Source organism: Mus musculus, chromosome 19 (genome assembly GCF_000001635.26).
Source record: "Mus musculus strain C57BL/6J chromosome 19, GRCm38.p6 C57BL/6J".
Lineage (NCBI taxonomy): Eukaryota > Metazoa > Chordata > Mammalia > Rodentia > Muridae > Mus > Mus musculus.
In genome coordinates, this window is record NC_000085.6 from 57,676,391 (window position 1) to 57,700,650 (window position 24,260).

A 24,260-nucleotide genomic window follows, 5' to 3' on the forward strand; every position below is an offset into this window, starting at 1 on the left:
AAGACAAGTCCATATTTTCAGCAGTAACGTTTTAATTGGTATTGGCGAAATAGTGATGTATATTTTAATTGTTTTATTATATAGCAGAGTTAACGTCACTTACCTAGTTTATGAAGCGTGGCAAACATGATTTTGTACAACCCTATGGAGTGTTTATATGAATCATGTAGAATGAATACAGCCCTGTAAGCCATAATTTCACGATAAAACCATAAATGCAAATTAAATAATCTACTTATTTATTTTTTGGAACACTCCAACAAAGTTCTGCAAATTCCATCTGGCTTGCTCTTTGTGCTTAAATTTATTTTCATTTCCTGGAGGCTTTATTAGTCAATATTTTCTAATTATTTTTACCGTATTTTCATGGCTTATGTCTCGCTGAGCCAGCCACCTGAAAGAGCCAGTTTGTTGCCTTTGTAGGTCAAGAAAACCCTTGAGAGCTTTCATGCCGCTTCCTGAATCAGCCAACTAATTATTTTTTTAAAAAGTTGTTTTGCATCCTTGGCTGAAGTGTTATCTTTCTCTTTGGTATTTGATAAGGGAAACAATAGTTGGTGCAACAGCTACCTGCTGCTTCCTCCTCTTCCCTCTTCCTCCCCATCCACCCTCTTGAGAAATCAAAGTGAAGAAGAGAAAATGTTACCTCTCACTTCGTCGAGGTGGACAGCTAGGCCTGCCTATCACTCCCTGCAGTGCTTGGCTCTAGATGGGGTTCATAGCGTAGACTTTCATTGTCTATACCGTGTGTGTTACAATGCTCACTTATGGAGGGAAAAGGAGCCGGCAGCTCGCTGTCACTAAACCCAGTCACACGAGTTGTAAAATGGTTATTCCACATCTGAAGCAAAGTCTTAATTCAGAGATTTTTAATCCATCATTACACTACCCCCATCCCCTGCCCTGTTCTAACAGGAAAACTTTGAACAGTCTCTTACTTGGGAAGGGCCATATCAATTCATCCAAAGACAGCAGCCGAAGCCATCAGTGGATTTGATTACACTCTTTATGGCATATTTGCGTTTAATGTGACTCGACCTCAAACTGACCATGAAGTAGTGAAGCCCAGATGGAAAGTCAAGGAGCGAAATAAATGATATATGAACACCGAGTTCCCATTTCTCCTAACTACTGCAAGCAGTTTGAGAGACTTTGTGCTTTGCCTGTGGGTGTTAATGTTTTCTCTCCCCCCCCTCTCCCCCTCTCCCTCTCTCCCACTCCCCTTCTCTGGCTCTCCCCCTCCTTCTCCCTCTCCCCCTCTCGTCCCCTCCCCCTATCCCCACCCATCTCCCTTCCCCCCCCCTCTTCTCCCCTCTCCCCTCCCTCTCCCCCTTCCCTCCTCTCTTCCTTTAAGAAAGTTCTCATTTATAGTTTAGACTGTGTTGTACACTCTTGTTACACAGGTTCTCCTGTGTGAATTCTTGTTGCGCAGGCTGTCCTTTGCGCTGTCTGAAACACAGTCTGCTCCTACCAGAGTGATTTTGTCACAGGCCCCAGGTGCTAGTGTTAGAGGCTAGTATGAGCCACTGTTCCTCACCAGAGAGTGTTTTAAATATGAAAACTACAACGTAAGTATTCTAAAAAGAAAGCATGCACCGAGAGGAGTGTTTGCAAACCCTGGAGGATTTTGGGGGGTAGGGGGGAAGCAGTCGTGAAGACACTCATCTCACACAGAGCACTGACAAACAGAATCTAGTGCTGTTGCAAAATAGCACAATATAGGACTTACTCTAGAAATAAAATTATGATTAATTATGCATATAATTTCTTATATGAGGACCACTAAAGGAAGCCAACAGGGACTATCATTTGTTGTTAAGACATGTGAAATCATCTCACTCTTAAAACTGACATAAAGCACAACACTCAAAATAACTGTGACTTATTTTGTGTATGAGTGTTTTGCCTACATGTATGTTAGTATGTCTGCTGCCTGCAGAGGCATGAAGAGGGTGTTTGAATGCCCTGGAGTGGGAGTTACAGACAGCTGTGAGCTGCCATGTGGATGCTGGGAATCGAACCAGGTCCCTTTAGAAGAGCAGGCCGTGCTCTTAACGGCTGAGCATCTCTCCAGCCCCAGGAATATTAAATATTTGAGTAGTTTAGAGTATAACAGAATCCTTACAGAATTACAGGTGCATATTTTCATTGAAACCATGGGAATTTGTAGCAAAATTAGTCAACAAATGAGTTCTTACCTGGCTTATTTTCTACATAATCAGTAAATTAAATTAATATTAGAATTTTGCCTAAGGTTCTTTAAATAACTATATAAATCTCTCTCTCTCTCTCTCTCTCTCTCTCTCTCTCTCTCACACACACACACACACACACACACATATATTATCTTGATAAATAGCTCTGATGGTGCAGGATGTTAACATTTGAGTTTAAGACCAGTAACTTTAACTTTTGATTTTCTGTGTATTTAGTGCTTGGTTTGTATACTAAATGCCTTGCAGCAGAGTGTTTAAAAATGTGTTCTGAAGAATGTTTTTTACTCTTGTCTTTATTATGTTGCTGTGGAATGTGTTTCTCTCAATTTAAAGGTGTCAATTCTGTGTAAAAATGATTTTGAATTGTCTAGGCTTAAACTGATTATGAAGAGATACTAACTGGGCTATTCTAGAAGTTTATTTTCTTTTTGGCAGAAAATATACTTTTAGATTGCAGCCAAAGAGAATAATTATATAATAGACTTAACAGTATAAGAATCTGAGGAGACCACATGTAAGCAAATGTTATTAATCAAATAAATGATCTGAAATTAAATGTTGATTATTAATACATTCGATTTGTACTTAAATATTTGTCAAGCTGGCACATATTTGCATTTTTCTCTTTTTATCTGGACTCACAATACACTTACAGCTATAAGGTGCGGAGGGGTGGTGGTGTAGCCATGCTGAGTGAGGTCAGAGCTACCTGCTTATGCGGGGTACTTGGTCCCTGTGGTCTTGATCATTTTTATTTTCCATTTTATCTTATTGATGTTGCTGTCAACTCATGATGGGAGGGAGGTTCTGGCTTTATGGTCATTTGGTAATCTGTGGCCTGTGCTGTCTGCAGGGGAGCAAGGATTAAGCGTGATAGGTTTCCACTGCTGAAGGCATGGCTGCGCACATGAGCTGTGCACCTGAGGATCCAGCCTCTACTGGGCTTCTGATGAAGGCATGGCTGCGCACATGAGCTGTGCACCTGAGGATCCAGCCTCTACTGGGCTTCTGACATGAGCCAGTTACAAACCCCACAGCCTACTCTCTTCAACAGTGACACCACCAGTCACTGGAGTGATTGCTGGGTCACATGATAGCTGAAATGCTGCTTGTCTGCAGTGCTGAGTGGCCCTTAGCAGATCTGCTTTCTTGCTCAGTCATTGAGTCAGAGCTCACACCCTTACCAGAAGCACAGCCTGGCATACTATTCCTGAATGTTGGATACACTGCCATCAGAACTCAGAAATCTGGTGTGGGGGCAGCCCGATAATTGTTTCTTTTCTTTTACATTCTAATAAGATGGCATATTGTTCTTGGCCATTGGTCCCTTTTATAATTTAGCAATATGGAAAGCCTGAATTTTTGCATATTTTGTTTTACATTTTTTGGAGTATAGCTATCTTAATAAGGTCTCCGTTGCATTAATTATTCTTAATATTCTGGTCCTATTAGCATGTATCAAAACAATATAACATTATCAATACACAGTTTATAACATTATCAATACACAGTTTATAAATAGTTAGCAATATAAATTATATGTATTTGAGTTAGATGGATGATTGACATCTAAATACCTGAACACTTTGGTTGACTCTAACATTCCATTAGTTTTCTTATTGAGACCTTGAACTATGCGTAGGTCGCCCCACTCCCAAGAAAATAATGATGTCTCAAAATCCTTCTAAAAGGAAGTTTCAAATACACATGAACCAAATAACAGAAAGAGAGAAGGTTTGTAACAAATCTTAAGCATGCTGCTTACCCTTCAGTAGGTCTGATTCTTCATTTATAGCTTAAGATGGCTCTGTAGTAACCTCACTGAATTTTTGTAAAAAATTTTAAGTTATGTAGGCAAACATCACTTTGAAGGCAATTTTATATTGGTAATACACACTATGCACATTTCTTAAGTTAACTATAACACTTAAAATTGGCAGTCTGTTCTCAGGCACAGGTCTTTGTTATAGATTTTAAAAATGTAACTTCTAGGATTGGGGTGATGTCTTAGGAGGCAAAGTGTAAGCTTGAGGACCTGAGTTTGAACTTTCAGAACCTGTCTGTGACCAGAGATGGAAGATGGAGACAGGAGAGTCCCGCAGCTCTGGGCCAGCCTCCCTAAGGCATCGCAGAATCCTGCAAAGCTGTCCGCCAGCTTCCCAAGGTCATGCAGCTGAACAACAAAGAAAAAAACTGTCCAAAATAAACTGCAAACACATGCATGTCCACGTGCGCACACTTGTTCATATACAGTACTCACATACATCATCCACGCATGTGCATAAGCGCGTGTGCGCGTGCATGCACTCACACACACACACACACACGCACGCACACACACACACACACACACACTTGTAATCTTGTAGGTGTGCTGATAAGCCTCACGTGGACACTGTTTCTATGGATAAAGCAAAAATACTTAAATAAAATTGTTTGGTTTTTATTCTCTCATTTCAGAGGAACAGACAGCTCTTTTGGTCAACTTAAGAGCTTTACAGACTAAAGAGTACTCTATTTTTTTTTTTTTTGGTTCTATTTGTGTTCTTGGAATATTCTTTGGGAAATACAAGTTGGGATGTATTTGATTGCTTTCGTATCCGAGCTTCAGTTTATAAACTATGACTTTGGTTTTTATAAACCCTTTGATCATTTAGGACGAATATTGAGTTAAAACTCTTTACTGTTTGTGTTGTAGGCACAATTTTATGGGTAAGAAGATATGTAATTTATTATAATTTTAACCTTCATAATTAGCTCTATGTACTTACTATTTTTGTGGATTTCTAAGGTTAATAAAATAATATTTTCAAAACCTTAATACAGTTAAACTAAACACCTGCGCCTGCTTTTGACACGGCATGCTTAAGAAATTGAAAGGCAGTAAAATGTCCTAAGCCTGTCCCCAGGTGCTGGACACCAAGTCACTTGAACTCTTAACGACTGTGTTTATGTGTGCTCGTTTTACTGTTGTACCAAGGTGGTAAATTTTCTTCTCTTTTCATTTTTGTGAGAATTTTGTTTATGAAAATTGAACTTGCATCACTCTTCCTCCTCCCTCTAAGCTGCTGTGTTCCTCCCCGTCTCCTTCTCCCCTGTCGTATAGTTTGTCTTTAACCATTTCCTCTCCATCCTCCCCATCTCCTTCTCCAGTGTAGTATAGTTTGTCTTTAACCATTTCCTCTCCATAGTCTTTATATCACTGAATTACTTTTGTTGTTTAAAAAGTTTTTAAATCAAGGCTTTTGTGCAATTGAAGTATTTCTTCCAACATTAAATAAAAGCAATTTTTTTGGAAACATTTTATCATTAAGGCCATTTAAATATTATCTCATGGTCTCCTTTGGACACTCTGTCAGTGGATATCATGTGTCCCACTCACTTCTATATGCAGGTGATAATTGATAGCGTTTATAGGTGTGCCGAGTAGTGGCATGCATGGGTTTTACTATATGAATTCTGATGTATTCAGTAAAGATAAGTCAGTGGAATTATCTCCAAACACAAAAGATACAATTTCATTCACTCTTTTGTTAATTCTCATATATTTCAAGTTATCAGTGAGAATTTAATGAGTTGATTTTATTTGAAGACTTATGGTAGTTGATTAATGATATACTAAGTTGCAGATAATGGGGAATTAATCATCTTTTTTTCTGATTTTAAGTATTGTCTCTAATTTCATCAGTGATTATTTTCTATTATTTCATTTGAATTTTTTACAGCTTTTCTTTCTTTCTTTCTTTCTTTTTTTTTTTTCCTAGCTTGTGACGAATGGAAGACATTGCCTAAACCAAATCTCCATAGAGATGTCAACCGATTTGGGCATTCTGCAGTCGTCATCAATGGGTATGGACTTAATAGTCACCTTAGAACACGTGTGCTTGCAGCTTCCCACGGCTAAACTTATTTGGACACTTATTGTTGACTATCAATCATTGACCCTGAATTTTATACCTTCTTCTTGAATACATTACAGTTTCTCATCCATATCCTCCATGATTAAGGTGCCGAGCTAAGAGCGAAGCTTCCTATCGGGGTCTCTGTGTCTTCTTTGTTTTTCTTAATGAGTCTCTGAAAAGACCTGGGGAAGAAATAAAGACTTCTGTAGCCCCTTATTCTACACACAAAGAAACGGAGAATCGGATTCCCACTGTAGTCCGGCCATTAACTACACATGTGAATTGATGTCGGTAGATTATTGACCTCCCTACACTTTAATACTTGTGTGTCTTTTGGAAATTGGAGTATAGGATTAAATTGCAGTCTCTTTAGTTTATATATTTGTTTTGTTTGTTTTTGATACAAGGTCTTTTTTTTTTTTTTTTTTTTTTGACAGGCTTTCTCTGTGTAGCCCTGGCTGTCCTGGAACTCACTTTATAGACCAGGCTAGCCTCGAACTCAGAAATCCGTCTGCCTCTGCCTCCTACAAGGTCTCATTCCATAGTCTAGCTGTACTGGAAGTATGTAATCCATGCTACAGTTGAATTCATGTCCAACCCCCTGCCTCTCAGGACCCTGGCATTTAAACCCTTTGAAAAGTTCGTAGAATTCCAAATATAGCACAATCTCAGAAACTGTCTGCAGCTGGCAAAACCACGCCTCTGCTAGAGCACAAGGGAAATCATAGTCAGCCGCTGCAGACACTCTGATGCAGCCCCACATCCCCACACCTGGGACGAAAATGAAAGCATATTTTTATAATTCTGTATATTTAAAAGAAACCAAGATTCCAGAACTCCAGTTTTTTGATTTTTAAAAAGTTTTTATTGGTTCTTTGTGAATCTCACACCATGGACCCCAATCCCACTCATCTCCCCACACCTTGAACCTGCCCTCAACTTTTGCAACCTCCCCGACAACAGAGAAAAAAAAATCTCGTGGAATCTGTAGTGTGTCACAGTGTCCCACAGTATGCTCTCTGCCCGTACTTCTCTGATTGCAAATGTTCATTGCAGTGACTCCTTGTTCTAGTATGAGGCCTCTGGTTTCTGCTACACAATCAATACTGGAACCCCAATGGGAGTCCTCTAGAATATCCTGTGTTGCCCTGAGTCATGAATCTATAGGACCTGCCCCTTCGTGTACTCCAGCAGTTAATAGATGGGTAGATATTAGGGTGGGACAATCCAAAGCCCTGTATCTGGGTCTGGGAGGAATCTGAGCTGGTCCACCACTGGGTGTCCTGTACCCACACCATTGCCAATGCTGCTGTCAGCACAGGGTAGAGCCAGCTCTCCCATTTTCATGCCTTTGGGGCTGGCTCACCCAAAATTCCCACGTCCATGGCCAGCTCTACTGTACTGCCCAGCCAGGGCCTTCTCTCGCACGTGCTGCAGCAGGTGAGGGGCAGAGACAGCTGTAGGAGGCAAGGAGTGAGGGGAAGGGAGGGCATCTCGTTCTTGCTGATGTCACAGCATGGCAGACAAGTTGCAGGGCCAGCTCTCTCATGCTCATACCCTTCGGGTTGCCGCATCTGTGACCCCCTTCCCCAACCCTGCCATCAAGGTCAGCCTTACTGTGCTGCCCAGGTGAGGTGCAGGGCCTGTTCCCCTGAGTGCTGCAGCAGGTGAGGGGCAGGGACAGTTGTAGGTGGCAAGGAGTGAGGGGAAGGGAGGGCATCTCGCCTGCTCTCATGATCCTGGTGGGATCAGCCCACCTGATCATTGCAGGTGGTGAGGGGAGAAGAGAGGGGAGGAGATCTCACACCACCCCTCAACAAACAAGAGGCAGGGCGCCATTTTCGTGCTCATACCTCAGGGCCAGCTCACTTGTGCCTTTACCACCAGGGTCGGCTCTACTGTGCTGCCCAGGCGAGGTGTTGGGCCTGCACCCCCCAAAAGGGGGTGCTTGAAATGATCAATTCAGACTGTTGTTTTTATAGGCCTATTATTACCTCCTCCCAGTTATTTCCTACTGTAGCCCTACAACGGATTGTTATTCACAACAAAACTTTATAACTTAAAAATAGCAACAGATGAATGAGATTTCTCTGAATCCCCTTCCTCCCCACCTCTGGCTTCATTGTGGAAAATAGGGTTTGATTTTGATTTTATTTTTTAATATAAAAAGTATTCTTGAAGCATTTTGGACCAGTTTGTGTGGCTTTGAGGGGGTGCTAGAATTGTCACTGATCGTGGTAGACACTTTAGGATTGTGAGGACTGTGTTACAGACCTGGGTGTGGAAGTTTTACCATGGCTCTCCTCGATCTTTTCTTTACAAGAAGGAATGATCTGAATTCTATGTCAGCACTGAGTGGCAATTCCGGGCTCAGATCGTGTTGCCTTCCACCCCACACTCTGTCCCTGAAACAGAAGGATCGTGAGTTCAAGGCTGGGAAGGGGTACAAGTTCCAGCCTGGTCAAGGATACATTTAGAGACCTTTGTCAAACACAGTACAAAACAAAACAAAACAAACATCACCAAACAAAATCCCCAAACAAGTATAGAAAAAAAAAAGTAAATCTAGACAGCTATTCTAAAGTGTACCTTAACATTTATCTATTACCATAATTAAATATTACTATATTATGATTGTAACATATTTCTAAAAAATTGTTTCCTTTATTAGGATGGTAGTACTTTTTCTGGTAAAAGGAATGTAACATTCTTGTTTCTTTTTTTTCCATTAGTAATAAACATGTCTGGAAATTTAATGTTTCCATAAGACATACTATATTTCAGATTTTATCTGAAAAATTCTCAAGAAAAAATCTTAAAATAGTTAATCTGGGCTTTTTACATCATGCTGCATGTTAGAAGAAATAAGATTTCAAAGAAAAGTTGGGCACAAACACAAACATTTAAATGTTAATTCTGTTTATTCTTCACACTAACTCAACAGGCCACTCAGCCCTGCTTTGCTAAGGTATACTCTCTCTCATTTTTTCCATAGGTCAATGTATATATTTGGTGGATTTTCTAGTGTACTCCTTAATGATATCCTTGTGTATAAACCCCCAAATTGCAAAGCTTTCCGAGATGAAGAACTGTGCAGAAACGCTGGTCCAGGGATAAAATGTGTTTGGAATAAGAATCACTGTGAATCTTGGGAGTCTGGGAATACAAATAATATTCTCAGAGCCAAGTGCCCTCCCAAGACAGGTGAGGTGCTTTCCCTTCCAGGCTGAGTGTTAAACTTCTCTGTTTATTTAGAAGTACATTGATTTTGCTGATATGAGGTTCCTTATTTTAGAAATTAAAAATATTCTATTTATGAAGTCTGATACTTGAACTAGACAGCAGTTATTTATTTATTTTTGATGCTTCCAGTTTTAGTTTTGTAATGTATATGGGAATATTTTATGCATAGCATTTATTATTTTATAGTGCATGTTAAATAATTTTTAAATACATAATTTCTCAGAAATATTGTTTACTTTAAAGAAACAAAAGAAGTAATATAGTTTACATTTGCCATTTCATCTAGAATTGCTGCAAAACCACATTTATAGCATTGATTTTCAATTTTGGAACCAAAATCATCCCATCATAATGAATTTACAAATAAAAATATCACACAGCAGGATTAACAGTTGGCAGTCCTAAGCTCTATACTCCCCACGTCCATTGCCGATCTGTGAAGCTCTTCTTGGGCATGCCATATTCTATTATGATGTGTTGAATGGATAATTAGAGTTAGGAGAGATGATCAGTCAGTACTTATAGTTACAATTTGTGGGACAGTTATGGAGTTCAGCTGGGTGAGGGCTTTGATAGATTTTGCTGCTGTAACTAATAAACATTTTCAGGTTTTGCCCCTCTGTGTTACACTGTCTCTAAATATCTCTAGAGTCATAAAATTCAACTATTTATTATTGTATTTTATTTGGATGTATACTATCGGTAAGCTCCTTGTTCTAATTTGAGTAAATTTAAAAATGTGTCCTGGAAGTACAAAGTCAGCTTAATATTTATATTGCTGCTGATATTTCTTTTGTGGGTAAGAGACGTGCTAGCTAGTGATCCTTAGGTAACTATGCGTGTGAATTCAGAATCATGACGTTTTCATGTGAGCCGGCTGTGTGTTTCTCTCCCGTGTGTGTTGCAGCTGCTACCGATGACAGATGTTACAGATATGCTGACTGTGCCAGCTGCACAGCCAACACGAACGGGTGCCAGTGGTGTGACGACAAGAAATGCATCTCAGCCAGCAGCAACTGCAGCACGGTTCGTATGTAAGGGTGGGTGAGTGGTGACGTCACTGGCATGCTGCACGCATGCTTGCTTACTGTCCAATTACTGTGCGCAAAGGATGACGTCATGGGCATGCTGCTCGCGTTGCCCTTACTGCCTCGTTACTGTGCGAAAAGGGTGACGTCACAGGCATGCTGCTTGTATGGCTTGCTTACCGTCCAATTACTGTGTGCAAAGGATGACGTCATGGGCGTGCTGCTCGCATTCCTCGCTTAACCATCCAATTACCTGTGTGCAAACTGGAGACTTCATAGACACTGAACATGTGTTGGGATCTGCCGGAGCATGGTGGCACATGCCTTTAATTCTAGCAATGATGCAGAGGCATGTACGTCTCTTGAATGTTCAGGGACTGCTGGTCTACATAGTAAGTTCCAGGAAAGCCAGGCATATATATATATATATATATATATATATATATATATATATAGAGAGAGAGAGAGAGAGAGAGAGCCTGTCTCAACAGGAATCAGTCACATCTCGGGAAATTGCAGTTAGCTAGTATGCAGCTTTGTTGGGTAGAAGTGCCTGTCTGTATTCTGTTTTGTAACTTGTAATCTTTCATGTATTTCATGAATGAGGCTGACAGGTTTCAGTCTGAATAGAGTAGACTCTTTATCGTTAGTGCTGTCTTTCAATGATCTTTATGGCCCTGATGGGACCTATGTGGGTTATGTAGTTAGATACCAAGATTACCTCTGGGATTCCTGTCAGCAGTGCTCCTGTCGGCCTGTGGTTTGCACACTTAATTTTACATCTTACCACAGCGTTGATAACCCCAGTTCTTCCTTTTCTATCTTTAGATCACCTGCTCCCGACTGAAGGCAATTTTGTTTTGCAGATGACCTTTAGCTACAATTTTGATTATCACAACTGTGGGGCTCCTATTCACATTTAGTATGCATAGGCTAAGCACTCACAGTGTGTGGAACAGCCTTCCCATAACCACTAGTACACACAGCAGCCTTCCACAAACTACAGCCTTTCCACAACCAATGATTTTCCGACATAAGATATCAGTATCGTTGGACTATTACTTTAGACAAACCAAAATTATTGAAAAAAATTAAAATTAGTATTTATGGTTTGAAAGAGTGAACATTTATTTATCTTATAGCATGTTAAATTTTTCTTTAATAACTAATGATACTTGAGCATATTAATGTTATGGGAGCCTTATAAAATAGTAAAACATGGAGGTGAATTTAGTTATTGGCTCAGTACATTGAACCCTTTGCTCTTACAATATTTTGTTAGTATATAATTTTCAGTTATATAAGTAAATGACAAGATATACTAAGGGTCTGAGTTTTAACATTGTTTATACTTTGAAATTTTAAGTTACAGTTTTAGATATGTGCTACTCAGAGAAGGGTAATTATTTTATTGGCAATAAAAATTAAGTAAACTAAGATACAACGTAAAGGCCTAGTGTTATGGTTAGCATTCTTTAAAGTTCACTGTTTTAAGGGCTTGTTCACATGATTTGAAAAGTCTCCTTGATGTGTCTATCACATGCAAACTGAACACATAAGAAAGTGTGATAAAATTCCAGAAGTATAGTGGCCTATGAGCTGCCAGCACCTCTCAGCTGAGTCTGAGTCAGACAGTGATCCTTACTCTCCTAACACTTTGTGTTGTGCGTCTGTCAGTGAACAGGATATTGTCCGTCCACATTGGGGAATGCACATCAGTCAGCTCATGGGAATGCTACTCTCAAATGGACAGCTTCACAGCCACGCCAGACTGTGTGCCTGCTGTCCTAGCCAAATTGACACATGTGATTCGCTATCACATAATATGTAGAAAAGCATTTCTTACAAATTTCAAGAAAATTTTATTTTAACCCTTTGATAACTTTGAATTAGTTCTTGTTTAGACATTATTTTAATCTGCTCTAGTTGCCACAGTGAAGCAACATAAACTGTATGATTTATAAGAAACAAGGATTTATTTGCCAAAGTTTTAAAGATTGGGGACCTGAAGTTCTGAGCATTGACAGCTCAGAAGACCCAAGTTCTGGTTCATAGAGCATTTCTTTTCGTGGGTTTTGGTTACAATGCAGCCTCCTATACACTAAATCTCCACCACTGAGACTGCATTGCACCTCAGTGTCCTGTCCCATATCTCACCTTGGGGACTTGTCACCAGTATGTGAATCTTGGGGTTACAAACAGTCCATGCTTAAGTCTGTGCACATGTACATGTTTTGTTAATTATACTTGCATCCGAAAAATTAAGTTAGTCAAATTGTTCTCAAGCATTCATGTTAGAATCCATCCTTTTGCTTTTGTTTTATTTTTGATGGCGTGTTAGCCAGGAACGGCTTGGATGCCATCGCAGGAGTGAGCAGATGGGGCTCCCATAATTTACAACCCTGCTGTAATGTACTTTTTGGGCAGTTTCATCAGAGTGGTCATTAAGCCAAACCGAATGCTAATGGACACCTAAAGTTCCACGGGAATTCAGTCCGATTATGTGATATCCTATTTCATTATTCAGCCGTATTTATTGCAAATTGCATATTTGTGCTCTAATGGGTCAGAAATCTGTTTGCTTTTCATGGATTTTCATCTTGAATCTATGACTAAATAGATCGACGGTTGGAACAGCTACTGTTACTCCTCATGGCCTGGTTACTGTTGTTCCTCTTGCCCATCAGGTGAACAACGCTAGTGTGATTCAGAGCAGTGTTCCGCAGTATCCCACCACTGACTCCTGGGTGCTGTATGTGATTACCATAGAATTTCCTCTCCTTTGCTACGCTCATCACTGAGGGAGCCGTTGATGGGAAGCAGCAGTCTTATTGGCTGTTATGCGACTGCTGTTCTGAGGGTTTGCACAAAGTGGCCTTTTAACAACCTCAGTCTTTCTCTTGTCATTTTCACAGATTTATGGATTCAATAAGTAAAGCAAATTTATTTCTTTTTAGTTGGTTGGCAAGTGCTTTAAATCCTACTCTAACAATCATGTAGAATAGTGCGAGAATTTATGCACTATATGAAAAAAAATACTTTGAATAAGAAAACCCGACGACATTGAGCTAGTCTACCTGTTCCCTAAGGAGATGTGGCGGTTGAGTAACTCATAGCTGAAATTTACAAAAATGTGTCTGGGGCTCTTTATTTTTTTTCAGGATGAGCAAGTTAAACTTTATGTGGGTACATTTTATCTGTTATCATGTGGTGAATGTAATATTCACCAGAGAAATTAATATTTGGCTAAGGAGATGACTTAGCGTGTAAGTGTGAGGACCTTCACTGAATCCCAAGAACTCATGCAAAGCCAGCAAGATGGCATGCAACTTTAATCCTAGGGCTTCGAGGGTCAGAGTGGATGCGAGACAGGAGACTTCCTGGAAGCATGCAGGGCTGTCTGCTCTGCTGTATACAACTTTGAACAACAAAGAGACTGCCTCAAACTGGGTAGAGAGCAAGAGCAGAACCCGGGCTTGTCCTCTGACCACAACATATACACAACATGATGCCAGCTTGTGTTAACACAAAACCAGTCAGCACAAATAAATAATTACTTGGGATAAATTATAGTCATTTCCAAGACAAAAGGGTTAATTTCTTTGTCTGCATATGCATATATGTGGGAGGGGCATATATGTGTGAGTTCTATATCTAGCATACACCCAGGTTCAGCCATTTCACAGAAATTACCATTTTATAAAATTACCACTATCTATGATTAAAAACTACAGCATATATACAGACCATAAAGCTTAAGTCAGATATAAGCAATTCTCTTTATAAACACTAACAGGTTTGGTGTGTTGCTCAAATTGTATAATTAGGTTCCTTCCAGGATTTTTCTGATATAGGCATTTAGTCTCTGAATGTCTCAAGCCCTAGCTTGATAATTTCTGTGAAGTAGCTGAACCTAGGTGTATGCTAGATATGATACAAGGGTAACTATACAGCCTTTTTATATTTATCCTCCTTTTTATATTTAAGCCAGTAACTTTTTGTTGCCAGAATTAGTTGAAATATGGTTTTATGATGTAGTAAGATTGAAAAATATGTGACATTACAGTTTTCTTTGTAGCCTTCATGAAGAAAGAATAACACAGACACATCAAGTCGTTAAACCCATTATTAGTTTGAAGTATTCTGAAAATAATTTTTCTTTTCATATTTTAATAGATTTGAATCTATTTTACTACTTATTTCAACTTCATCTTCATGATAGCTTTATTGGGACTAGAATGATCTCATGCCTATGCTTAATGAGAAGTTAGTTTTCAGATTCACTAAAAAGTTTTCATTAGTTTCAAATTTCAAATTACTTAATTTTCTCAGTTAGTCTCCAATTTTATGCACTTACTACAGTTCTAGGAACAATAAGTTTACCATCTTAAATGAAAAAAAATGTAGATGAACAAAACTCAGTAACGTTTATTTAAGGAAAAAAAAAACCAAAACCAAAACCAAACCAACAACAACAAAACAACTCATGAGTTGGACAGCACCTTGAAACACTAGAGCCTGAGGACTCCTCCCTTACTGCCCTGAGTCCAACCAAAGCCATAAAAACCAAACAACCAGCCTGTAAGAATAGTAACGAGAATCCAAGTGACAGGATCAGAAACAGCTTAGTCGGTCACAGTGGCATTTGCCTTCCACAAACATGGTCTTACCATTAGCTTGCTCGGATGATAAACTTGATTTCTCCGGTTGCCTTGGACAATATCTGTTAATGCGTGTTTGCATCATTATCTGTTTCTTACCTACTCAGTTGCATTGCAGTTTACTATGCAGGGCAGTCAATTCAAGCTAAATTTAATTCAACAAATGATGGGATGATTAAGAGAAGTTTTGATTCGATAGAATTGGGTTAGGAGATAAAAGTACATTTTAAAGTTCCCCAGGGGTTTTAAACTCTTGTGATGTTGAAGAATCCTTGTTGTCCAGTTGTTGAAAATAACATGTTTTATCTCTCAATTTTTTTTTAAAGTCTGTCAGAAACTACACTAAATGTCATATAAGAAATGAGCAGATTTGTAACAAACTTACAAGCTGTAAAAGCTGTTCACTCAACTTGAATTGCCAGTGGGATCAGCGGCAGCAGGAATGTCAGGCTTTGCCAGGTAAGTGTTTCTTGATTTGATATATGAGTATTGTACTCTACAGACTGATGTTATTGTACCATCGTCTGTGGGTATAACAAGAGACGATCGGGGTTGGATTAATAAGTGTCCGTTTAGCAAAGCAACAGGAGGAAATTCTCCTCTAGAAGACCTGTCTGGGGTCCATGACTTGTTCTTGGGCCAGTAATGGTGCCATGTGTGGGTTTCATCTTGTGTGGCTGGGACACAGGTCCATCCAGCGAGGAAGTGATTGGTTATCCCTGTGATGTCTATGACCACCTGGTGGCCTGTCCTTGTTGTAACTCTGGTATGACCAGTGACTTTCCTCCTGTGTGCACAGCACAAACTGGACCTGTGAGTGAGGAACGCTAACGGGAGGCATGAGTTCCTCAGGATTTGCCTCGAGAACGTGCTGTCTTCAGCAGTGGGACCTTGCCGTCAAGTTCTGTGACATAAGGACAGGCAATGGCAATAGCCTATGCTGTCCAGGGTCTGTGCAACCTAGCTGGCTAACAACTTCAAAAAAGTAACCATTTCTGACACTCAACTTTTTATTTGTTATCCTCTGGTTCATAGTAGGAACATTGTTTCTCCTCTTATAGGGTAGATCCGTGTTACATTTGTGTGTGTGTGTGTGTGTGTGTGTGTGTGTGTGTGTGTGTGTATAAGCTTCCGTGGAAGTAGGTTTCCATATGACTTTTGGAAGGTTTTAGCATTACTTATCCCTCTCCATACTCTCTCCTCTACTCTACTGCACACCCTTCCATCCTTAGACCTTTCCTGCTCCATTGTCCTCTTTAAACCCATCTCTGCCTCCCCTTCATTGGAAGCCCTTCTTCAGGCTCCCTTGGCCACTACTGCCCTCTATGGAAATGCCAGAAGAAACACACCCATTTAAAGACTCAGAGTTCCATCCGCAAATGAGGGAAACAGGCAGTGCTTGTCTTTCTGAGCTGGCTGACCTTATTCGAAAGGATTGTGTCCAGCTTCTAACATGTAGTTGTGACTTTTGCTTTTCTTAACAAGCTGACTACTATTCCACAGTGTTAAGTATACACATTTTCACTACCCCTTCATTGGTTGGTGAGCCTCTCAGCTGTCTCTACTGTGTGGACACTGGGACTGAGCAGCAGCAGCGAACAAGGATGACTCCGTAGTTCTAGAGCAAGAAGTGAAGTTCTTTGAGTTGATTACCAAGACAGGTGCAGCTGGATCATTGGGTAGATCCTTCTAGCCCTTTGAGGAGCTGTTACACTGATCTCCACCGTGACTCTGTCGGTGCTCCGGGTTCCTCGATCCTTCCCCCAAATCTTCCATGAGACTCTTCGAGCTCCAACCAGTGTTTGGCTCTGAGTCTCTGTAACTGTTTCAGTCGGCTGCTGGGTGGAGCCTCTCAGAGGACAGTTATGCTAGGCTCCTGTCTGCAAGCATAACAGAGTATCACTAATAGTGTCAGAGATTGGTGCTTGCCTGAGATGGGTCTCAAGTTGGGCAGGTTATTAATTGTCTATTCCCTCAATCTCCACTCCATCTTCCCTGCATTTCTTGACCTGGGATGTGGGAGGCCCCCAGGAGTCTGTGGGGGTGACATTAGCTGGGACTCCTAGCAGTGGGGATGTGAAACCTGAAGTGTCCACTTCCTGTACCTAGGCAGGACACTCAGTAGAAAGATAAGGACACCAACCTATCCACAAAACCTTTGACCCAAAATTTGTCCTGTCTCTGAGAAGGTGGCTTTTAACCTGATCTGCTGCCAACTTCTTTAGCCTGCCCAATCTTGTTTACTTTCTTCTGATTATCTTGTATAAAGTTTTTGGTTCTTACAGAAACAGTGATTTAATTACAGTGTTTTTAATATTTAGCCATTGTAATTTCTCAGCCTGTGAGCTTTAAATTAGCATTTCTTGTGATTGGATCGTGTTTGAATGCTTCACTGGAAAGCTACTACTTGAGTTGCTGGCTTCATAAACCACTTTAGCTTAACTTTGATATTAAAGCAGAGTTTATAGCAATTTCTGAATTGTCTAAGTACACTTTACACTTCTGCTACATTATACTGCACAATTAGTAGAAGTGGTGCTCTCAGCAAGGACGATTATAAGATCAAAAGTCAAAAGGTGAGAACTGTGGAAGATGCTAAAAATATCAAATATTCAGTCAAGATTTAATTCTCTATGTAAAAATAATCAAATATCTGGCTCATTGGTATGGATATTTGTGTTTGCCTTTGATAAACAGTAAAATTATATATCAAAATATTTTTAAAAATAAAATTTGTTTTGATTTATTATCAGTAAACATTTGATTATAGACCCGTGCTCCATCTCTATACACCTAGGGCCATGTGAATTTTTTCTAAGAAAAAAGCACCTGCCTTAGACACTTGTCTGCTGCTGAGATACCATGACCCCTAGTAGCACGAGGGAGAAAGGATTCGTTCTGTCTTACGGTCCCAGAGAATTTCAGTCCATAACAGCAGGAAAGCGCACGGCCACAGGCGGCAGGAGACGGTCTCAGATGTGGAGACTCTGGGAGAAATCAGGGAGAGGAGATGCCATGCTCAGAATACAGTGGTTGTAATCTTTTTCCAATTAAAAAATCTCATGAAGTTCATGGTGTACAGGTTGAGCTAAATAGTAAGACCTTAGCAGGATGGGGGATGATGCATAGGAGACAGACCCTGGGAAGGAGGGAAAGGGGGATGAGGGAGAGAGCAGGAAAAATTGATACAACTGTAATTCAAATGGTTCCTGCTTGTGAGGCCAACAGATAGCAAGGTCTAAGCAGTTGCTGTACTGTGCAGGTGACAGTGGCTCTTGATTCTTTATGAGGGGCACATTTGCTTTCCTCTCCATGCTCCTCTGCCACCTCCCCCTCCCCCTCTTCCTCCTCCTCCTCATTTTAATTTTTGATAGAGTCATACTATTTAGCTAACCCTGTCTTGGACCTCACTCTGTAGTATAGGTTAACCTTGAACTGCAAACACCCTGTCTCTGCTTCTCAATACTGGGGTTATAGGCCGGGCACACCAAGCTCAACTTGGCTTCTTTAAAGGTTTTCTGCACTTACATTATGTTTTCCAGTTTAGTGTTTTGTTTTGTTTTGTTTTTGGCATTCTGGAGTGTGTGAATGAGTGGGGATTCTGATGCCTCAGCCTGCTTTTTCCTTTCTGCTGGTTTGTCTCGTTGTCCAACTTTGATGTGATAGTTTTTATTTTCTTTTACATTTTATAGTTTTATATAAAAATGAATGGAATGAATGAATGAATGAATGAAAACCTAGCCACTTGGGTAAAGGTTAACAACTGGGCACAGGTCAGTTATACCTGCTGTTAGAGGAAAGATCAGCTTTCTCCAATGGAGACATTGGGTATATCACCACTATGGAAGGGTCCTCATGTTCAGGAGTGGTTGATCAACGTTTGTGTGTGTGTGTGTGTGTGTGTGTGTGTGTGTGTGTGTGTATTTGTGTGTATATGTGTGTGTATTTGTGTGTGTGTATGTTTGCATGTATATGTGTGTGTGTGTATGTGTGTTGGTTACAATTTTGTGGCTTCCCCCCTTGGGTGGTTGTTTTATTTATTTATTTATTTATTTATTTATTTATTATTTTTTAAAGAACATTTGTTGTTATATTGGGTTTTTGTTCGTTTGTTTTTTGAGAAAGAACTTGGCGTTGTGTAAGTAGAGAGGATCTGGAAGGACTTGTGGGAGGGAAAGAGTGTGATCAAAGTATAAACTTAAAAATTGTTTTCAGTAGTAACATAAAGTGATCTTCTGTAATGTAATTAGGATAAATACAGTCATGAGGGTGTTTTTGGAAAGGTCATATGCTGATGACTAGATAACATAGAAATCTTTGGAGCTGAGGCAGGTAACAGATATTGGAGAACCAGAGTTTAAGTTGTTTAAGGACGCAGTAAAGGTCAGGCATGGTAGTGCATGCCTCTAATGAACTCGGGAGACAAAGCCAGGCGGATATCTATGAGTTCAAGATCAGCCTGGCCTACATAGTGAGTTCTCCTGAGCCCGGGTGCTCAGTACAAAGACCATTTCGATGAAACAAACAAAAATGACTTTAGCAAAGAATTGGGATTTTCTTTTTGCTCTTCACCGAACTATGTCCTAATCCTTGTTTGGCATGTTGAGAAAATGAAAAGTTCTGTTTAACAGATTTAAATGAACACAATGGTCATATGTATTATTTCGAAGTTGAAAGAGAAATATACTTTTTTGTGACGTAAAAGTAAGATGTGATTCTTTTCTCTTCCCTAGCTCACCTTTGTGGAGAAGGCTGGAATCATGTTGGGGACGCTTGTCTTCGAATCAATTCCAGTCGAGAAAGCTATGATAATGCCAAACTTTATTGCTATAACCTCAGTGGAAATCTCGCCTCCCTGACCACGTCCAAGGAGGTGGAGTTTGTGTTGGATGAAATACAGAAGTTCACACAGCAGGTAAGGCCGGGGACTCTGCACGCTATGGATGTACGTGGTGATCCATCATCTGTGGAAATGGTTTATTCTTTTAGTCTTTTAAAGTAAATGTTTCTCTGAAGGATGGAAAAATACTTATTACACATGTATAAATAACCATTAGTGCACTTGGTAGCCTACGGTGTATGAGAACTCAGAGATGCAAGGAGCTCTGTTCTCAGACAGCGAAAGAGGCGCTGCTCTCCGCTAGCCAGCCAGTGTGTGTCTGATTTAGGAGCTTCCAGTGTAAGGGCTGTGTGGCAGCTGGTGGGGAGACCTTTTGGTTTTTATGCTTAGACGTTTATTGTAAACGTATGGAGCATGCAGATGAGATGTTACTCTTTGTGACGCGAAGGGCTTCTTGTTTGCATGTGTGTCCCTGACAGTTACCACTCAGGACGAGAAAATCGGTGCTATTGATGTTCTGTCATCTGCACACTCACGTTTTCATGTTTTGAAGACACTGCAATTTGTCATGAAAGCTCTGTTAGCTGTCCTCTGTGTAGCACGAGTTATTTTTGGCTGTTACAAAATAAGCACACATCTTGTGACTTGAGTTCTGTATTCTGAGAATTCTTGTGGCTGCTTATTTCTATGGCCTGCTACTGTTGCCTATAAGGAGTGGATGGCACACTCTGATTGGCTGAGTCACACCATGTAAACTCTGATTGGCTGAGTCACACCATGTAAACTCTGATTGGCTGAGTCACACCATGTAAACTCTGATTGGCTGAGTCACACCATGTAAACTCTGATTGGCTGAGTGAGTCACACCACGTAAACCATGTTCTGTTTCCCGAGAAACAACTTCTTGCAGGAGTCCACAGTGAGAACTTGTTGAAGGTGACACTCTGTTGCGCATATCTCTATATAAAGTTATATTCCAAGACATTGCTATTGCGCAGGCTTAAGATAACTCTTCTGTGGCCAATGAGGATCGACAAACTCATGCACTTTAAAGAGATATCTCAGGTCAAATGATCATTTACTTATCGGAAGTGGCTAATGAAATGTTACAATGATTTATGGTGTGCGGCAGTAAATTTTCATAATATAGTAATTTATCTTTCGTTTCAACGGCCTGTCTGGCTCATTTACTGAGTAATAGTTACTTTAAATGTTTTATCACGGGCTTCATTTTTGTTTCTCTTCCTTTTCTTTCAGATTCTTATCATGATGAGTTAGGGAGTAATATTTCATTTTAAATGGCTTTTCCTTGCCATAGTCGGCGAGGGGGCACAGGGAGAGTTGCTGTGACTTAAGCACACCATTAATCTGAGATATCTGGGCTGGATTGATTATATGACTAGTGTTATTATAAAGTCTGATTTTTAAAAAAAGGCAGCTTTTTAGTATCTCAGAATAAATGTGTAAAAGACATGATACTTATAATGTGAAGCAACATGTGCGATTTTGTGATCGGAAGCACTGTTGACACCAGCTGTCTCAGCATTAGTCCAGATAGTATAAAATAACTACTACTCTACTCTACTCTACTATACTACAGTATAAAATAAATATTCTACTCCAAGACTTTGGTTTATTCAATTTTATTGATTAATCGTTCTCTGTACTGTATTCCTTTGGCAATATGATATTTATTGTCAATGTGAAAAGTCATAAGATATTTTAATATTATCTAAGACTTATCTGTTGAGTATTCACAGTGTGAAACCCCTACATTTACACACAGATTTAAAGGTGAACTTGACCTCCCTAGGACCATTTGAACAACACGAATACCATGATAAATACTTTATGGTCCTTTTTTTTTTTTTTTTTTTTTTTTTTTTTTTTTGGTTTTTTTTGGTTTTTCGAGACAGGGTTTCCTGGAACTCATTTTGTAGACCAGGCTGGCCTCAAACTCAGAAATCCGCCTGCCTCTGCCTCCCAAGTGCTGGGATTAAAGGCGTGCACCACCACCCCTGGCTTCCAATTTTTAATTAGATATTTTATTCACTTACATTTCAAATGCTAGCCCGAAAGTCCCCTATACCCTCCCTCCGCCCTGCTCCCCTACCCACCCACTCCCACTTCTTGGCCCTAGTGTTCCCCTGTATTGGGGCATATAAAGTTTGCAAGACCATTATAGACTGAGATATAGTCTTGTTTTTCTCTATTCTGATATAATACATAAAAGAATTAAAAAGAATGATGCTTTGAAACAGCTTTCCATCGTAGTGACTGTTAAGTAGCTTAGTGATTATATATTATCACGTGTTAAAAAGGAGATGTCCATAATCTAATTGAACACTGGGACTTGGATTTAGGATATATTTTTGCCTTTAAATAATAATTATGATAAATTGTATACATACAGAACCGATTTTGATTTTTTTGCTGGGTTTGAATGATCAGTGAGACTATTCAGAATAGTTATGTGGTTTTGTTCTACTTGTGTTTATCGGATTTTCAACATGGCAGCCAGACCTTGTCCAGTTCTTGTTCTTCTTACTAATGGAACAGAGGATAGCGGCTTTCCTAAAATTGTATAAAAGTTTTATGCATAGCAATGGCGAGTCCTTGTTATGACAGCTTCCTTCAGAATCCATAAAGATTTGTTAATGTTGGTTTCTGTTGTTGCACAGTACAAATTCTACATATATCTGTGGGTTCTTAAGTCCATAACTGATTAAACCATATACCTGGTAGCACTGGCTGTAGTAGCAGCTGTATGTCGAAGGCTGACATTTTACTCCCCTTTAGTTTGGTGGTGGTGGTGGTGGTGGTGGTGTGTGTGTATACGTGTGTGTGAGATAGAATTTTACTGTGTAGCACTGGCTGCCCTGGAACTCTGTGGAGACCAGCTTGACCCTGCCTGTTGAATGCTGGATTTAAAGGCATTCTATAAACACATTTTGTTGGAGAGAAAACCAATGCCAAAAACACAACCCCAAACGTGGAAGGGCTAGAAGGTCATCCAACTTTGTAGCTAAGCTCAGAATCACTCAGTGCGTTCAAAGCAGTGTCAGAGCATCTCTCCAGATGGCGCAGAGATTATCATTAGAAGGAAAAGTGAACAGAAAGGTAGTTTTGTGTACTTTCAAATATAGTATTTAATGGCAATAAAGTACTGTCTAGCCAATATCATGCAGTAGTTTTGCCTTTAGCCCCTGTAAACGCCCTGTATCCTACTGTTTCAGAAAGTGTCACCGTGGGTAGGCCTACGCAAGATCAACATATCCTACTGGGGATGGGAGGACATGTCTCCTTTCACAAATACAAGCCTGCAGTGGCTTCCTGGTGAGCCAAATGACTCTGGATTCTGTGCCTACTTAGAAAGGGCTGCAGTGGCAGGGTTAAAAGCAAACCCTTGCACATCCATGGCAGATGGACTCGTTTGTGAAAAGCCTGTAGGTAAGTCGTCAAGCCACCAGCCTTTCTGTGCGTGTATGTTTTAGCTGCTGCCCAACCCTGCTTTGTAGACTGCAGTAACTTGTACTATCCGTTCATAATATTTATCCCTGATACTAGTTTTATTTATACATCCCCAGCTGTTTTTGTAACTGATCTTAGCATTAACTTGTAATGGTAAAAGCTTATTTTTATATAATTTCTTAAATTTTACTCATTTTTTTTTACAAAAGTGTTAAGGATTTATTTTATTCTCTGTGTGTAGGTGTTTTAATTGCATATATATGTATTGTTGCAGGCATAGCTGATACCTGTAAAGATTATAAGAGAGACTCTGATCCCTTCTTCTGGACTTAGAGATGGTGATGAACCACTCTAAGAACTGTGTATTTTTTAAACCGAACATTTCTCATTCTTTATTCCCTCGGCCCCAGAAAGCACCATTGCGGTATCGCTGTGACTCCGGAAACGTGTGTGCATTCTGGGAACCAAACCCTGGTTTTCAGGAGGCAAAAGTGCTCTTAACTGCTGAGCCATTTCTCCAGCACACTGTATCGTTTGTATAATCTTTTTTTATTGATTGTTATGATGTTGTTTTGAACATATAGTTTGGTTATAGTTTAGCAATACCCTTTTAGTTCATTAGTCTTTTGCTTTTTATCAAGTATCGTTTGAAGGAAAGATTTATCTTTATGTTTAAAGACTAAATAATTTTTAATCTTATAGCTGTATTGTTTTAGTTATCTGAAAGTGAATGCTTTTCTTATTTCTTTTGAAATGGACTTTATTAAATGGGAAGGAGTCTTTACATTCTCCTAAAATTGTATTCTTATTGCAGCTATGTGCATTTTATGAGAATTTACTGTTTTAGCCTGTTGTGAATGCACAGTTCTGAGGTTTTCAGTATGTCCTTCTGCCTTGCG

At 39.8% G+C, this 24,260-nt stretch overlaps 1 protein-coding gene across 7 annotated transcripts in view; it reads left to right on the forward strand.

Annotated features, from left to right (window-relative positions):
• Atrnl1 (attractin like 1) overlaps positions 1 to 24,260 on the forward strand; it is a 522,384-nt gene that overhangs the window by 65,431 nt on the left and 432,693 nt on the right. For 6 of the 7 annotated variants that reach the window (XM_006527049.3, XM_006527051.3, XM_006527052.3 and 3 more), the window contains 6 exons: positions 5,981 to 6,065; positions 9,114 to 9,322; positions 10,269 to 10,387; positions 15,377 to 15,509; positions 19,784 to 19,965; positions 23,127 to 23,340. In XM_006527049.3, coding sequence (XP_006527112.1) covers positions 5,981 to 6,065; positions 9,114 to 9,322; positions 10,269 to 10,387; positions 15,377 to 15,509; positions 19,784 to 19,965; positions 23,127 to 23,340 — 942 coding nt within the window. Of the gene's footprint in view, positions 1 to 5,980; positions 6,066 to 9,113; positions 9,323 to 10,268; positions 10,388 to 15,376; positions 15,510 to 19,783; positions 19,966 to 23,126; positions 23,341 to 24,260 lie in introns of those variants that run through there. The other variant, XR_001782587.1, reaches the window with a different exon arrangement.